At 39.8% G+C, this 18,125-nt stretch overlaps 1 protein-coding gene across 23 annotated transcripts in view; it reads left to right on the forward strand.

Annotated features, from left to right (window-relative positions):
• The first annotated feature begins 1,477 nt into the window (after positions 1–1,477).
• ttn.2 (titin, tandem duplicate 2) overlaps positions 1,478–18,125 on the forward strand; it is a 214,487-nt gene continuing 197,839 nt past the window's right edge. For 22 of the 23 annotated variants that reach the window (XM_081604655.1, XM_081604668.1, XM_081604665.1 and 19 more), the window contains exons 1-18: positions 1,478–1,716; positions 5,168–5,271; positions 6,406–6,609; positions 7,937–8,224; positions 8,308–8,390; positions 8,854–9,071; positions 9,141–9,216; positions 9,855–10,016; positions 11,568–11,801; positions 11,878–11,991; positions 13,928–14,164; positions 14,401–14,460; positions 14,885–15,143; positions 15,699–15,768; positions 15,845–16,036; positions 16,538–16,680; positions 17,068–17,216; positions 17,325–17,552. In XM_081604655.1, the coding sequence (XP_081460781.1) occupies positions 5,181–5,271; positions 6,406–6,609; positions 7,937–8,224; positions 8,308–8,390; positions 8,854–9,071; positions 9,141–9,216; positions 9,855–10,016; positions 11,568–11,801; positions 11,878–11,991; positions 13,928–14,164; positions 14,401–14,460; positions 14,885–15,143; positions 15,699–15,768; positions 15,845–16,036; positions 16,538–16,680; positions 17,068–17,216; positions 17,325–17,552 (2,808 nt within the window). In that variant the 5' untranslated portion in view covers positions 1,478–1,716; positions 5,168–5,180. The remainder of the gene's footprint in view (positions 1,717–5,167; positions 5,272–6,405; positions 6,610–7,936; positions 8,225–8,307; positions 8,391–8,853; positions 9,072–9,140; positions 9,217–9,854; positions 10,017–11,567; positions 11,802–11,877; positions 11,992–13,927; positions 14,165–14,400; positions 14,461–14,884; positions 15,144–15,698; positions 15,769–15,844; positions 16,037–16,537; positions 16,681–17,067; positions 17,217–17,324; positions 17,553–18,125) is intronic. The other variant, XM_081604660.1, reaches the window with a different exon arrangement.

The raw sequence follows: 18,125 nt of genomic DNA on the forward strand, positions 1-18,125 counted from the left end.
GCCTACCGTGTTTTTCCTGAAACAACCTTTGTGCCTGGAATGGATCCATCGCTTCGTTGTACTCCGTCACAAATTTCCTTGAACTCATCCGATGGCTTCAGAGCCTTGAGCAGTGGCTACAGGAAGTAGCAGACCACATTTCCTGCCGGTTGGTTTGGACTCCTGTTCCATAGCGACCATCTTGATATCCATACCGTCTACCAGTCTGAAGCCATCTGGTGTCTTCAGTCTCCATATCAACAAAAACTGTTGATAGTCTTCTATATCTTCTTCATCCATACACCATGTAGTGTTGACAAGGCCTTAAATTCTCAACCATGAGCTCAAAACTATTCTCCATCACCATATGCGGTGATACTGGAGATGAAAAACTTCACTTTAACAGGAAGACTTTCCAAGAAAAAAAAAACTGAAGTTATCAAATATTGGTTAAGAGTTAGGTAAAGCTAAAGCAATGCCTCATATAAAGGATCCATGTGGTGACAGTGGAGAGGAAAAACTTCCCTTTAACAGGAAGAAACTTGCAGCAGAACCATAGGTTGGTTCTGTATGAAGGTCACCTGCCACTCACCCCGGGGGATTTGAAAGGACAGAGCAAAGAAAGAAAAAATGAATCTGTTTTCTTATTTGTCTGTTTTGGTCATTTTTATATTACCCTTCATTAAAATACCACAAATTCAGTTTTAAACTGACACAGTTAGTGTTTGTGTTTGCGTTTCTGCAGATCGCTGTTCTAGTTTGACAGAAAGGCCTTTAATAGACGTGGAGACGGTTAAGCAAATAGTTGATAAAGAAACAAAGGTACTATTGTAATCAAGTCAAGCCATGTTAGTTGTACCATACTTGACATACTTAACTAATGAACTTAAAAATAAGGTTCACAATGTAAATTAGCTTTATTTTAGGGATGTAATTAAACATATACATAGTTTAAATCACAAGCAAGTTCTTATTCACATCATAAACTTACATTTTGTCTCTATCTAGAAAGCTGCAGATAAGATGCATTTTATAAGCTCTGTTATAACTTATGTTCTGTCTTATGATTAACTTGTCTTTGCGCTTATAAACAAGAAATTGTTCCTTCTAAGCAAAAGCATCACAACTCAAACAGGAGGTTAAGTTGTTAGAAAATTATTTGCACATTCTAGTCAACATTTTATCCACATACTTCAAAGACACTGCAAACTGTTCTTATATTCTTCAGAAATCTGACTTTAATCTCAAAATTCTGACTAATCTTCTGAAATTAAAGTCAGAATTCTGAGAATCTTCTGAGTTCAAGATAAATCCTCCTCTATAGATCCCTGATTCCTCTGAATCAAGCAGATTTCTCTTGAACTGATCTCTTGATTTCCGAGCAGCAGCTGCTGCAATGACTTGTATAAAGTGTCCATCCCTCCCAGGATCCCCTGCGGCTCCGACCAATCAGAGGCCTGACCCTGCGTGATGTCAGGGCCGTATAAAGCCCCCGGCGGTCGGTGGGCAGCCCTGAGCAGAGTCAGCGTTCCCGGCCTGGACGCCTCGGCTGGAGGGACTGCTGTCAGGAGGAAAAACAGAACTACACGGCGCCGGCCTGTAGTTTTGTTTTTTTCTGAGGGCTTCCTGCGCCGCTCAGCTGCTCTTCTGGACTTTCCGACCCGTTTCTGGATAAAGATTTTAGATTTCCTGCACCCCGCCCTGCCGCGGGCCCCCCAGGCATCCTTGCACTGACAGGTGAGTGGCAGAGTTTTAGTTGTTGGGATGGACTTTGGGTTTTCGGAAGCCATGAAGGTTTCTGCCACTTGCTGCTGGAGGTGATGCAGACGGCCCAGAATAGCTGCTGAGCGTCCCAGAGGCTGATGGCTTTTTAAGGGAATCAGCAGCAGGGCTATCAGCTCTCAGATATGTGCCCCACATGGTGGCTGTCAGTCAACCCGGGGGGCTGGAAGGTGTATTTATAGCACCTGGACCCCCCTCAGTTCAGACTGGGCTGATTGACAGAAGCAACACCTCACTGACGCTCTTATTTTGGAAAGCAGCAGCTGCAGGAGTCCTTCTGATGCTCCGACCACAAAGTTTCTGTCTGAGAGCTTTTTCTCTGGGGTGTCCAAAGTACGGCCCGGGGGCCATTTGTGGCCCTTGGACTGAATTTGTGCAAAAACACAAAATCCACTAGGAATGACTTTTGGTGTAGTTCCTTGTGGAAACATTTTAGTAGTATACTTGAAATAAGACAGAACTAAATTAAAAGCTACTTTTTGGAAAAATGGGAGCTTGTCTTAAGTCAATAACTCCTTAGTATTGATGAAAAAGTTTGAGTTCCTCCTGGCAGAATATTTCACATATAACAAGACATTTTTTTCCATGTTTTAGGAACTGATATTCAAGGATTATTGACTTAAAACAAGCTCCTCTAAATGGTTACTTGTAAGTTAGTTTGTCTACTAAGACTTTTTGCACTGGTAATTAGACCAAATATACTTGTTAAGGTTTTGTGATTTTGCAGTGAAACTGCAGTCGATTCAAAAGAGCCTGGAAGCACATTTGAATCGACAATTTTTGCCCACATGACGTTTTAGGCCCCTGTAGCTTCCTCCTGTAACGTGGATGATTCTGGGTTTTAGGCTGTGTTCATCTGCTCAATGTGGTTTATTTTAAAGAAAAAGGCTTATTTCACTCCAAAACTCAACAAATATATTCAGTTTTCTATTTTCCAATGAACATCTGATGATTATATAGTCTGAATGATCACTACGGGATTCAAGAACAAACCAATTTCAGAAACAAACAGAAATTTGCTGCTTTGTGATGAGAAAAGTTTTTTGTTTCTGCTGAAACTCAGGGCTTGTTTTTGATGTTCTGATTTAACTAAGAGAAATAAACTCACATCACAACAACACCAGCTTCAAATGTCACAGTTAAAAAAAAGAAAGGCTTCATAATTACTCAGGTTTAATTATAGACAGCTCAGATCAACCAGAACATTCAGAACCGGATGTTTACATGTTTATAATGTTTTAACATCTGATCATGGCAAACTCCTGAAGCACTTGCTGGTTATGACCTGTAGGGGGCAGAGTGTTTACGTAAAACATGAATAAAATATTATACAACAAATACAAATGTATTTTCGATGTTTAAACATGTGAAATGGCTACATTAAAATGCAAAAATATTTTTGTGAAGTTTCTAGTTCAAATAATTAATCAAATTGAAATAAAACAAAAGTAACTAAAATGTAAGCAAGATAAACGCTGATTTTAAGTCAATATTTTTGAAAATATTGGCCGATTTTTTTCACTTATAACGAGACATTTTTCCTGCGTTCAGCCCAGCAGGAACCAGTTCTGGTTCTGGTAATGTTCACCTATGTTGGTTCTGTTCCGTCTCAATCCTCTAAAGCAACAGAATAAGACGGAAACAAGCAGCTCACAGCAAGCATAAGAATTAAAATACTTGGTTTTGATTATAAAACATTAAAACTAAACAAAATTACCAGAAAAAAAAGAATTCTTGAAATTATCAGACTAAACTCATATCAGGATGCGTCAAAATTAAAATTTGGGAAGGTATCAATATCCAATTGAAGATCAATTGGGTCAAATTGGTTTAAAAGAACAAATGAACTGATGTCTATATAACAGAACCAGACAGAAAAGGACTGGTCCAGTCAGATTTAGACTGGGTTCATGGACCACAAAATGGTAATTAGAATCTGACGGAAGCTGCTGAGGTCCAAGCAGGAACATTCAGGGATGAGCAGAACCATCCAGGTCCAAACAGAATAATTCAGTTCCATTAATCAGAAATTAATGGAAGTGTGTAGAATGGGAACCTTCAGAACTGGATGAATCAGAACCAACAATTTGAAAAACAAGCCAATCTGGACCAAACAAGAGCCAATCGCATCGCAGCATTGAGTCACTGAAGAGATGCCAGTGTGTTGAACATCCATCCATCCATCCATCCATCCATCCATCCATCCATCCATCCATCCATCCATCCATCCATCCATCCATCCATCCATCCATCCATCCATCGTGGCGGTTTTCCGTGTTCCTGTTAAATCAGGATTGTTTCCTATTTCCAGCCCACAGGGAACCAGTTAGATGGCTCCCTGTTACCTCACAGCTGATGGTTGACGGTTTGAATCCTGGTTGGGATGTTTCTGTTTGGTGTTTGTATGTTCCACTTTGTTCTACTTGTGGATGTGTTGGTTTTGTCTGGGTACTCCTGTTTCCTGTAGCAGGTCTTATGTTCACTGGCTGCTATGAACGTCTTACCTGTTAGCTTCTGAGCTGAACTCCCACTCTGAGTAGCATTCAGGAGTTTAATGACTATGAACATCTCACTAGCTGCTCTTCTATTCTAGTCATATTTTATTTTACATATATTACTATTTATTTTTTCACCCTTAAATTAAAGCCATTTCCTAGCCTTGGATCTTTTTTACTGGCAATAAAGTGATTCTGATTCTTATTCTCCTCCAGTTTCAAACGGATTAACCTTCCAATGAATAACAATACTAACAATCCAAACCTTTTGCTTGGACTATAAACTAGTATCTTAATGTTTCTAAAACTTTGGATATTCAAGCCTTTCTGCTTAAAAAGAAAGTTGGGCGGAAATGACTATTCGATTATTAAAAATAACTGTCAACAAATATAGTAATCGATTAATCATTAACTGGAGTATGAAAGGCAGCTTAGTGAGAAAACAACATATTCAGAGCAGTAATTAAGCAATTTAAGATAAAAACACCTTTGTCTGTAAGTATGTCTTATGTTATTGCACTTTAGGCAATAAAATGTTCATTTTCCTATTAAAAAAAGGAATTTAATTATTTATTTGCATTTTTTTATGTATTTCAAATATATTTTCATATATTTCCAGTACATAGAAAGATGGAGGCTTAAGTGGTTAAATGACAATTTGTAGAGTATGCCATTTTTAAATCTAATTAATCGATTAATCGTTATAATAATAGATAGATTAATGGATTCATAAAATAATTGTGAGTTGCGGCACTAAAAGAAAAGTGTCTGCTGCTGTCAGAATGTAAATATTAAATCTGATACCAGTTTAGCTTCTCCAGCTCCGTATGTAGGTAGTTATGACTTGTAGACATAGTTTCAGGTTGAAGGGGAGCGTCTTGTTTTTGATGGTTCTGTGTTGTCGTCCTCAGGGTGCCGACCGTGATGTCAACACAAGCGCCGACGTTTACTCAGCCGCTGCAGAGCGTCGTGGCACTGGAGGGTAGTGCCGCTTCGTTCGAGGCTCAAGTTAGTGGTAAGAAAACATCTGATGGCAGCATCATGGAACTCTGCAATATCTGAGCATCACAAGCAAAAGCTGAGCTCACTTAAAACATTTCTTCTTCTTTTTTTTAAACACAGACATAAATGTACGGAATTACACATTTATTTGATAACTCTGCACTAGTAAAGCACATTTAAATACACCTAAAGCTTTACAAGCTTGTTCAAAAATGTAAAGACAATTTTAATTTGTATAACAAATAATGTAAAATAAATAATGAAACAGACAAAAACAATAGGTTGACTGCATTGGTAAACAAGTAAAAACACTTTATTGGTATTAGTTAGTTGCCATTTGTGGCCCTTGGATTGATTCTGTGCTACTTCCAAAACAACTGCAATTCAAAAATGATACAAATGTGGCCTGTAGATGCAGATGGAGACTTAATTTATAACAAGGGTAAAATTATGACGGGTATACTTTTCTTCCAAAGAAAAATGTAAAGTACAGTGCAAATGTTTAAATAACCAAGCATTAGCAAAATGTACAATTATTTATTCACAGACTTTTTCTGAAAAGAGAAACTTTGATGCACCCAAATCAAGTTATATTTAATTTATTTAATTTAAACATAACAAAGAGAAAGTGGCCCAAATCCTGTTTTTATTACTGAAAATAAATTTGTTAAATTGAGCCTAAAAAAAACTGAAAAATAGATTAGTTTCTTTTAATACAGCAAACATGCAAAATATACTATGGTGTATAAGGCAATTGTAGATAGAAAAAAGGAAGCGTAAATGACCATCAAAAATTTACTTCCCAAGTTTCTTCTGCAAAAATTGTGGACATTTTTGAGTTACACAAGTAATCAAATGTAATTTTTTTTCTCTTGAAAATTTCTGAAGTTGCTCCCACAATTTCTCATTTCTTTTATTTATTTATTTATTTTTGCAAATTTTCAACTTTTTAAACTCAGAAATGTCCAAGTTCTTTGTAGAAAATGTCAGTTATTTGGTGATTGGGCTTCTTTATTTGCTTGATTTTAAGGTGGTTTATTTTTTGGTGCTCTGTCTCTTGACTTACAGTAACTTTTCTGTGTTTCATAGCTGAGGTTCCGCAGCATGTAGTTCTTGCTTCCCTGACCTCTGAACTTCTCCTCTGCAGGTTTTCCAGTTCCTGAGGTGAGCTGGTTCCGTGATGGCCAGGTTCTTTCCGCCGCAGCTCTGCCCGGCGTCCAGATCTCGTTCAGCGATGGCCGCGCTGTTCTGAGCATCCCCGCTGTGACCGCCGCACACAGCGGACGCTTTTCTGTCAGAGCCACCAACGGCGCTGGACAAGCCACGAGCACCGCTGAGCTCCTGGTTACAGGTGAGACTGAGATGATTGGACTAGACCGTCGGCACCTCAAATAGACTGAGTGATTCTGAGACATTTGCTGATTAAAGCAGGTCAATTATCTCTAGTTGATTTTCTTCTACGTTTGATCATTTTATTGTTTTCCTGAAAACCAAAACCTCAGACTAAGAGTCAATTATGCCTGAAATGATTAATTGTATTAATTGTGATAAATTGATTTTTGAAATAATTGTCATTTAATTTAGTAATTGATTGATCATTAACTGGAGTCGGATTTTCAGCTTCAATTTGGTGATATATGTACTTCAAATCAAACAACTGGATTTATTTCATCCTCACTGATGTAATCAGTTTTTATTATTCACCAATTATTGATTATTGATCATAAGATATCTTTGAACTATACATACTTTAAAAATATTGATTAATTTGAAGAAAAAAACTAATAAAATACATATTTTTAAAAAATATATATTTTTAAGAACTGAAAAATTATTTTAAAAAATTAAGAAAATAGATAATAGATAATTAAGGAAGAAATTGACAAATTATAATTAAAAAAAAGGTGGAAAATTTAGATGTTAGTTTGAATAATGTGACTGCAGTTTAATGCGGTCTGGTTGTCTTATGGAGTTGGGTCAGGTTTGTACCTCAGTCTAGAGGAAATGGCATTTCCCACTGTTACATAATTGACTTGATTAAATTGAAGGTGTTTCGGGAGGCAACAAAGTTTACAGAGTGCAGCAAAAACAAAGATCAAGAGACGAAGGAACAATGAGAAGGGGAAGAAAAAACTTAGACTTTTTGCTGCTTCAGAGTCAGATCCTGGATTATGGATTACATGTTATGACAACAAGATTAAATTCCGATTGTGAAACTAATTTCACAACATTAAGTTATATTTTTCTCCTAAATTCACACATCGACACCTTCGCAGCAGCAGCTGGTATTTTATCCCTCAGTTTACTGACCGTCGGTGTTCAGTGTCATTTTAATGACAGCAGCTAACTGAACCGTGCCGTTGGATAAATAAAAGTTTAAAAGTGAAGCAGTGCGCTCCGGTCCGAGTCTAAATTTATCCCCCCATCAGCTGTGTGGGCAGAGCTTGTTATTTAATCCAGTGATAAAACCGATATAGATGCAGCTGCTGCAGCATAGCTTTCCTTAACTGGAATCTGGACTTTTATTACGCGGTGATGGTGTTTGAATCATCATTTACAGAACGACGGAGGTCAGCAGGGAATGCTTGATGAGGTCAAATTTCAGGGATGATCCTTTATTTCTGGTTTCAAGTTTAAAGTTGATGAAAATGTACTGATTTTACTTTGGGTTCCTGCAGCCGAGACGGCGCCACCGACCTTCATTCAGAGACTCCAGAGCTCCACGGTGAGGCAGGGCAGCCAGGTGAGGCTGAGCGTCAGAGTCTCAGGCATCCCCACACCGGTGGTGAAGTTCTACAGGGAGGGAGCCGAGATCCAGAGCTCCACCGACTTCCAGATCCTGCAGGACGGAGACCTGTACAGTCTGCTGATCGCTGAGGCCTTCCCAGAGGATTCTGGGGCGTATTCTGTGACGGCCACCAACAGCAGCGGGCGGGCCACGTCCTCCTGCGAGCTGCTGGTTCAAGGTGAGCTGAGTCCGGTTCAGATTCTGGTTCTGGTTCTGACTGTTTGGATTGGAGTTAAACTTTCTGCTGTGTGTCTGATGAAGGTGAAGAAGCAGTTCCCATTAAGAAAACAAAGACGATCATGTCCACCTCCCAGATGGAGATGTCCGGAACCACAGTGGAGAGGGTGAGTGGAGTCAGAGCGACACCTGGTGGCCATCAGTGGCGTTAAATTGAATCGATTTTATTTCATTTAAATATTAATGAATGTACAATATTGTTTTAATTTACATCTGTAGTCTCGTAAGACAAACAACACGAGAAAAAAAATTATATTAATACAATTTAATAAATAAAAATAAGAAATACTGTTAAAATAACATTTATATGTGGTTGGGAAACCTATTTTAAGAGGCTTTTCTTAAAGCTTTAGTGCTGTTTTGAAAATTATGTTTTCTCAAGATAACGAGTTAATGAGTTAAACTAACTTACTTTGAGAAAACCATTTAGAAAGTAAGTCGTTATTTTGAGAAAACCTTTGGGAAAAGTATATGCGGAAAGCGTCCACCTTAAAGATTAAAATAAGTAAATTGAATCAAAATTTGCTTTTGGAACTTTTAAAACCTGAAATGTTTCTCTGTGTTCTTCAGAAATCCATGGAGGCCAGTTTCCAGGCCACCACCATGATGGAGATGCACGTTGAAGGAGGAATCATGACTCAACACATTGCTCACAAAACCCCACCGAGGGTCCCACCGAAACCCACATCCAGGTCTCCGCCGTCCTTCGTCTCCAAGGTAACGGGAGGCCGCCAGCAGTCGCCTTCACCCGTCAGACACGTGAAGGGGCCAACGCCCGCGCCTGTCAGGTAAGCGTCCGCCCGCAGGTGGTTCAAACGGCTGAGCTGTGAGGTTTAATGAAGTGTTGTCCTCTGCAGACCCGTCTCTCCCTCCAGCAGGATGTCCATCTCTCCCATCCGACCTGTCCGGTCTCCTGTGATGACCAGAAAACAGGTGAGAGAGACCAAGTCCAGCTGTTTAACTATTAAAAACATCCTGAGAGTTGTTTGAGAAACATTTCGGGTTTTTATTCAAGCATGAACTCTGTTTACTTTTCTTGGTTTTCTCCATAACTTTCTGGCACAAAAAGTAAACATTCAACCTTATTCTGTTGTTTATTTGATTTTTTTACATAATTGTAATTGGAAAAAAAAGATGTGATTTTCAGCCTTTTTGTGGCAGCTAATAAAGATGCAGTTCTAGCAGAGGTTAGCTTAGCACAGTTTGATTCACACCAAATTTGTATGATTTTGTAAACGTTTTGGGGGCTGTTTGACCTTTGATGACCTCTGGAAACATTTATTAATATCTTTTAAAATGATAGCAGCACAAACAAAAAAAATTACGGCACAAACTTCGTTTGATTTAAAGAATGTGTGGGGGTCAGCTTCACTCAGGTAAGGTTTCCTGTTTTGTGCAGGATCAGACTTAGACTAAACAAACATTTAATTTCATTTATTGTATATATTCTGAAAATTAAGAATCTAATCTTTTATGCATAAAACAAACTTTTTCAGTAAATCCAATTTGCATCAGAACCAAAGGGAGTTCTCTTGCTGCGTCATCCAAAACCTTCCTCCTGTCTGCTTTAGATATCTGGGTCCGCTGAGGTTCTGCCGCCCTGGAAGCAGGGAGATTACGTGGCTGAAGGCTACACCAGTATGACCAGCATGACCAGTATGAGCAGCATCAGCAGCTCCACACAGCTGCACATGGAGAAACAGTGGGAGCATCAGGTGGCCACCAGCAGAGAGGTGAGTGGACGGTCCATCTCAGTTCTGATCCGACCTGGTGTATTCTGTTGGACGTGGTTGTATCTTGGATCTTCTGGATCAGATGGGAGTTGTGGTGAACTCAGACCTGAACCTTCAGAGCCACATAAAGACAGCTACAAAGCCAGACTTCTATCACATGATAGATGATGATAGATGATCCATGTGTTTATCTTTAGTCGCATTGATTACTGCAGCTGTGTCCCCACAGGTCTGCCTTAAAAAATCAATCAGAATGCTGCAGCTGACCCAAAATACTACTGTTGGCATTCTGACTAAAACCAGAAAGATAGATCACATGACACCAGTTTTAAAGTCCACAAACTGGATCCTTGTAGCTCAGAGGATTGACTTTAAAATCCTGTTAGTTCATGAATCACAGAACGGTTTAGCACCACAATATATTAAAGATCTGCTGTTATCAACCTTCCAGACCCCTCAGGTCTTCTGGTTCTGCTCTGCATCCCCAGAACCAGAACCAAACGTGGAGAAGCAGCATTCAGCTTCTATGCACCACAAACCTGGAACAAAATTCTAGAAAACTGCAAACAGCTGAAACACTGAATTCCTTTAAATCAAGACTTTAGAGCCGTTTCTAATTAGTAGCAAATGGAACATGGATGTATGTTTGCTTGATGATTTTGATGATGGTATTTCACAGAATGTAACTTTGAAGTGGCTTGTTGCTGAAATGTTCTATACAGATAAACTTGACTTCTCTCCTTTAACCTGACAGTCAGGTAGACTGGGTTCAATCAGGGACCAAACTTCCAACATTTCTTCCATTTTCAGCCGGTGTGATTCACTTTCACTGTGTCAAACAATCCAAATTCTTTCAGCAACATGTCCCCCCTCCTCACCTGTGGGGGCGCTGCACCAAGAACAACTGAAGGAAACAGCACAAAAACCTCTGAAGAAGACACTGAGCACAAATTCCTGCTTTACCAAATGTAAACAAAAACAGAGTGACATGATATTTTAGCGGTTGTAGGATTTCTCTTTTGTCTTTGGTGAAAGACCACAAACCATTTCTCTGGCTAGCGCTAGACTTTTGTGTTTGTTTTGGTTGTATTTACCCAGAATGCCCTTCACCTTCTTTTGGAGAGGTTTCCAGGCCACTTGGCGTTCCCATATGCATTCGAACCGCACCAGAGTTCACGTCAACTGAACCTTGACCTGGACCAGAGTTCACATTTTCGGTCCACATCAGAGTTTATTATACATTCACACCTCCCCAAACAAACCAGTCTTTCTAGACAAACAAACAAGAGTTGGATCAAAGTGGACAAACAGGGCTGGTGCTCCCTAAATCACATCTTCTTTCCAAACTTGAGTTCACTTTTAGAAAAGTTGAAGGTTTTAAGCCATTCTTATCAGTTCAAATTGGAAATGATAGTACTCATATGAAGAACCCAGTATCAACGTGGCTCCTTCTCCTTGTTTCCCTCTGATGTCCCCCATGTTGCTTCTTCTCCTGGTTGAATATTTTAAAGCAACCTCCCTGAGATCTGTGTGCTGTTCGTTGTACTTTAGACTGAAGGGGAGAAAAAAGCCGAGGCGGTCGCCACCGTGTTGGCCGCCGTTGACCTTGCTCGTGTTCGCCAGCCCATTCATGAAGAGGGGGTCTGGGCTGGAGAGGAGGAAGAAGAAGAGGAGGCTCTAGAGGTGAAGCAGAAGGCAGCAGTGATAACAGACAAACAGGTTGTTGCTGCAAAAACCAAAGAGCAACGACGAGTCCAGATCCAGGAGGTCCAGCAGATCCATCAGGTCTGAGGACTCGGCTGTTGGATCAAACCGGATCGGTCCAGACTCTCCCTAACGGCTCATGTGTTGGTCACTCCAGATTCAGAGAACAGCCGAGGTCTCCTCCCATGTGGACTCCGGCGTGGCTCCGTCCACAGTCCCGCATTTCACGGTTTCTAAAGTTTCCGTTCCTAAACACGAACCGAGCCACGAGGTAAGAGGTTCGGCTGCAGGGCCCCACCGTCGCCGCCCCAGAACCTCCATGCCATCTTTAACAAACACACATTTGTAACAGTTGTGGTTCACTTTGGTTCCCTCCTCACTGTCACCCATTCTAAACCTGCACAGCTCTCCGATCCTACAATGTCACAGTCCATCGGCTCCAAACTGATCCTCCTTCTTCCTGCTATTCACTTTTCACTCATCTAGTTATTTCACTCAAAGTCAATCCTTTAGTTTTTAGGTTTCACTAAAGCTAAATCAGGAGATGTTGAAACAATATGGAAAAGCTAAAAGATCCTCCAATTCTTGAAGATCTGATGTCAAGGTCAAGCTTCATTTTGGCTGTTTTCCATCCAGTCCTGCATTTTAGGCTGCAACACATTAGAGAAAAATTCTGCTTAGTTTTCCATTTTGATGCTGCTGGCATTTCTACTTCAAACACTTACAAAACTGTTTTATGATTGAGATCACAAAACTCAAGAGTTTCCGGTTTTTAAGATGGTTTTAGAAGCTGTTGGGTCCAAATGGAAATCTAACAACTTGTGAAAAGTTAATTTTTGCACAACAGGTCTTTTCTAGGCCGCCTTCCTGAATGTTTGCATTATGTGACTTTCTACATTCTGGCTGCTCCATTTTTGCTGACAAAGGGTTTCAAAGTAATACCATGTTGTCCAATAAGCTGTTGGTGTAGGCAGACATATACATTACCTGGAACCCGTTCAGTGCTTTTTTGTGCACTTTTCTTGTCCAACTGAAGAACCTCTCACAATATTTTTTCCTCATACTTGTCATCGTTCCTGGATCTGATGACCAAACAAGAATTAAAATTGTCTCTTGGAATACCTTCTTCTTTTTTGTCTTTAATGCTGAATTGCTTCTCCCCAAAGGATTTGGAAATGTGTTGCATCCAGAAATGCAGAAATGTTTGGATGTGAACAAATGAAATTGAAATAACATAAACATGAAACATCTGGACTTTTGTAAGAAAATTCAATAATTACTGGATGCTTTGTATTTTATAGTGTTTTCCATGCGGTTTCATCGTTTTCTGGTCCAGGGTATTTCTGTGCCTTGTAGGAGTATCTTTAACCCTGAACTTTAAAAAATCTGAATCTTCAGTGTATTTTATTGGGATTTTATTATACAATTACATACAATAGTAATAATAATAATAATAATAATTGTGAAGTGAACGAAGAATTGAGAATTGATGCCAGAACCGCCTTCTTACTGCTGGTGCAACTACAAACTAGATTGAACGGGGAGCATTTATTTCAATTAATTTTCAAGTCTTGCCACAGATTCTCAACTAAGTTTAAATCTGGACTTTGACTAGGACATTATAATATGTAGTTATGTTTTGATCTGAACCAGTTAGCTGGATGTTCAGGGTTTCTTTTGCAGCCTCCAACAGGTTTCCTTCCAGGATTGTCTTGTAGTTAGCTCCATCTGTCTTCCCATCAAAACCAGCTTCTCTGTAAATGCTGAAGGAAAACATCCCCACAGTGCAATGCTGCCACCACCATGCTTTAAAATAGCAGCGGTGCGAGAAATTGTTTTTTCAGTTTTCCCTTCAGATATTTGGATTTATCTCAGCAGATCAACAATCACTGTTTTCTTTAGTGATTCCAGAGTAGAAATTAAATCAACACTTTTCATTGTTATTTGACACAATTCTACACTTTTATATATTAGTTTATAACAAATGATCTCAAGAAACACTGGCAATGAGATGAAAATATTTAAGGGGTCTAAAATCTTTTGCACGGCACAGTAGTTTGTTTTATTTCTTCCCGGCTGCCTGCCGCCTCCTCTCAGTGATTTCTGACCTTCACTCGGCGTCTCCATCACCGTCTTCCCTCACTAATCGTGGACTTCCTGTTTGTCCCTGATCGTGGTGTGTAACCTGCTCTGATTGGCCGGTTCAGGTGTCCAACACCGGCTCAGCCATCGCTGCTCTGCACAAAGAGCTGGCCTCCCCCTCCGCCACCAGGAAGATCATCAAACCCGTCAAGTCTCCTAGTCCTTCTCGCAGGTCGGTGGTGGAGGCCAGAGTGACGCTGGAGCCCCTCCCACCACCTTTTAAGGACATCAGATATCAGAGGCAGTTTGAGGGCGGGGCTTATGCAGTGAGTGAGGAGGAGTTTGAGGACTGGGAACCTCAGGTTGGTCCTTTACCACTGTCCTCTTCTTTTTTAACTCTTACCTCAGTCCCTCCCTCCCTGCAGCCAATCACACTTCACCCTTCTTGAAGACTCCTCCTCTTGTCTCCTTCTGTCTTCATCTGCAGACCTCATCTTTTTTATCTGTGCTAACCAACTTCCTCTTCCATCCTCTCAGAACCCTGCAGACCATAAAACCCATCTTGTTTGTCTTTCTAACTCTTGTTTTGTCTTTAAAGGAGGCGGTCGCTGTGCCAATGAGAGCCCAGGAACCTGCACTCCCTCCCACTATCCTGGCAGTAAGTAACTTTTCCCTACACTTTCTCTTCCTATCCTTTTCAAATAGGGCTAAAGCGATTAATTGTGATTCATTGTGGTTAAGCAATTATTGCAAAAATCTTCAACTAATTTAGCAACCGATAAATTATTAACTGGAGTAAAAAGACTCAAAAAAAGACCAGATGCTTAAAGAACAACACAATCAAGGGAGTAATTAAGCAAAACCTGTACAGTAAAACCTATCTGTAAATATGTTCTACCCTAAACTCCTCTAGTGACAGTTAGTTTTGGTTTCACCTGGTTAAAATCTGTAAATTTTGAAAGATCTTCAGAAAGCCTTGAAAACAATTGATTAGGATCAAAAAATTATTTCCTCAGCTTCATGAAATTAAGTAAATTAAGTCTTTTGTTCAGGTCTCTGACCATTTCTCTGGTCTGTTTCAGGGCCTGAAAAACCTGACAGTGACAGAGGGTGAGTCGGTGACCCTGGAGTGTCAGATCAGCGGTCAGCCCGCCCCCATCATCATGTGGTTCAGAGAGGACTACAAAATCGAGAGTTCAATCGACTTCCAGATCAGCTATGAGAACGGCATCGCCCGGATGATGATCCGCGAGGCGTTTGCCGAAGACAGCGGTCGCTTCACCTGCACCGCCACTAACGAGGCCGGAACCATCAGCACCTCCTGCTACCTGCTCGTTAAAGGTAACAGATGGACACTCGAAAATCAACAACTTGTTCATGCAAAACTCTGACATTGTGTCACATTTCAACCACAAAAGACAATGTATTTTATAAGGATTTTATATGATAGACCAACAGAAAGTAGTGCCTGAAAGGGAAGTAGAAAGAAGGATTGTGGTATTCAAATAGCCAATCTGAGTCACTTATGGGTACAAGATGGGACTGGACGATATGCCTGAAAAACGATTCATAATATAAGTTTTTTTTGTATCAGTGAATGTTGATAATTATTGATAAGTTTATTGTTAAATATCTGACATACTGCCTAACTGGTGGTGTGACCAAAAATGTTCTCTTTGCTTTAATTGTCATTTCTACGGGCTGATTACTGACAAAAACATGCAAACTAACAACAAAACAGGGTCAGATTTGGGGTAAATACGTTAAAACCGTGAGAGAGACAAATGGCTGTCTAGAACCCATCTCTGTTCATGACTTTGTAATACACCATAGAGAAAATAAGATTAAACTGTACAAAAAACCAGCCTAATCTGGTGACCTTTGATTATGTTGCAGTTTCAGAGGAAATAGAGAGCAGAGAGGAGATGGTGACTGTCACAGAAACTGGGCTCACACAAGCCAAAACGTGAGTTTTAAACACCCAACCCTATTACGCTGCAGTTTCTGAGCTGAATGTTAATCCAGATGCTGCTTCTCCGCAGCGTTGCTGTCGAGATGAGGGAGCAGACAGAGATCAGCACAGGAGAAACTGCTGCCCCCTTCTTTATTAAGAAGCCCACTCCCCAGAAGCTGGTGGAGGGAGGAAGTGTTGTGTTTGAGTGTCAGATTGCAGGAAACCCAAGACCTCACATCATTTGGAAGAAGAGCGGCATTCCGCTCACCACTGGTTACAGGTACGACATCTGGGTTGCTAGGTAACGGGGTGAGCTTCGCTGGGGTTGCTAGCTGATTTGTGACATTACATTCAGACTTTTTTTTAACGGCTCATTTGCCAGATACTAAGAAACATTAACTAATTGCTAAAAACCTGCTGGATGTTTTTTTTTTTAAATAGCCTCAACTGTTTTTAGAAGCAGTAGAGATCCAATAGAAGCACAAAAAAGTGCAAAATGTGAATATTGCTTAATGTTTTCCCTTTTAAGTAATTGATGTCCTGAAGAAGCCTGTTTCAAATGGAAAGGTTTTTTTCAAGAGCAGAATTTGTGTTTGTGGCGCTAATGCGCTTAGAAACACTTAACTATACAAAATAAGTAATATATAGTTTATCATAATTCTTACCATTATTACAACAGCACCACAACATATCACAATAAAATTATAATCCCACATCACCCACTCCTATCCTCAACCCCTTTGGATCAGAGAAGATAACAGACTTTTTTTCTTCCTTTCAGATATAAAGTTGCCTACAAAAAGGAGACTGGCGAATGCCGACTGGAGATCTCGATGACCTTCGCTGATGATGCAGGAGAATACTCCGTCTTTGCTAAGAATCCTCTCGGGGAAGCGTCAGCCACTGCCCTCCTGCTGGATGAAGGTATCCGCATTTTCTGTTTTTTGTCTTTATTTCTGCTTTGGACCTCACTGCACAACACCAAATATTATGTTTTTTTTGTCTACTTTCTTATTGCACATATCTCATTACAGTTGAAAAAGTAGCTCCACTGGCAGATTATTTAACTTATAGAAATATTTTTTTTTTCCTGTTATAATTGAAATAATCTACCAGTGGAACTAGTACTTTTCTTAATCAATATTCAAAAAATTATTGATTTAAAACAATACATTTTGCTGACAAATTATTTTAAGTTAGTTTTGTTTTATTTCAAGTGTATCTAGATATTTGCAGAAGAAACTAGACAGAAATGTTTGGTAAGATTTTGTGTTGTTGCAGTTCAGCCTCTTACATTCTTTCCGCTTGCAGAACAATATGAAGCCTACATGAAGCAGCAAGATGTGACATATAAAACCGAAGTGACGACAACCGTGGTCCAGGAACCTCAGCCAGTCGTAGCTCAGTACGAGTTTGAACAGAGGAGGGTGACGACCCCCATGAGCTTCGTCTCAGAAACGGTAATCGTCTTTGCAGTAGTTTACATATATTTTTTGTACAGTTCTTGGAGTGTATTGTTCTTTCAGTTAATTTTCCTCAGATTTAATGTTCCGCTCTTTTTCTTTCAGGAGTTCATGATTTCAGCTTTTGAGGAGAGGATCATCCAGGAGATTGAGATCCGTATCTTGAGGATCACCTACAGAGAGTTGGTGACCGAGGACGGAGAGCTGATGGTGACTGTCGCAGAAGAAGAGGCGCTGCAGCCGGCCTTCGAGACGCCAGTGAAAAACTACCGGATCATGGAGGGAATGGGCGTCACTTTCCATTGCAGGATGTCTGGCACGCCGCTGCCTAAGGTGCAGAAAAATCTGTTTACCTTCATAGTCAAATTCATCTCTGCAATATGGAAATGAGTCCAATCAAATCTGAACATATTTGTGAAGTATGATGAAGTTAATGTGGTACTATTTGTCAGAGTTTTGTATTTATGACCTTTAATAATCTGCTGGAAACCCGTGTATTATGTATGTATTCATAAAACTCATTAGTGCACTTTTAAAATAAGACATAGCAATCTCTGCATTCATTGAGTTCCTAAATTTAAATAATATTGAACCTCTTTTCACTTTGATCAGTCCCTCCAGGATTTCATGATTGTTTTTGTGATTTTTTTGCTATTAAAATTAACAGTTTTGTTCTAATTTAGAAATATTTTTGCAATATTTGCACTTATGCATCATGGTAATTGTGACTTTTTGTTACTCACCACATCAATCACAGACTATTAACTTGACACCAAGTAAGATTAAGGCTGCAGTGTTGTAAAAGTAAGAAATACTGCCCCCTGTAGGTGGGAGTCAGTCACTTAAACAATGTTTTTGACTATTTTTGCAGAAAATGTGCAATAAATTCACAATTATTCACTCCAT

The sequence above is a fragment of the Poecilia reticulata genome, chromosome 2, assembly GCF_904066995.2.
Source record: "Poecilia reticulata chromosome 2, P_reticulata-male-v2, whole genome shotgun sequence".
In the NCBI taxonomy this organism is placed as follows: domain Eukaryota; kingdom Metazoa; phylum Chordata; class Actinopteri; order Cyprinodontiformes; family Poeciliidae; genus Poecilia; species Poecilia reticulata.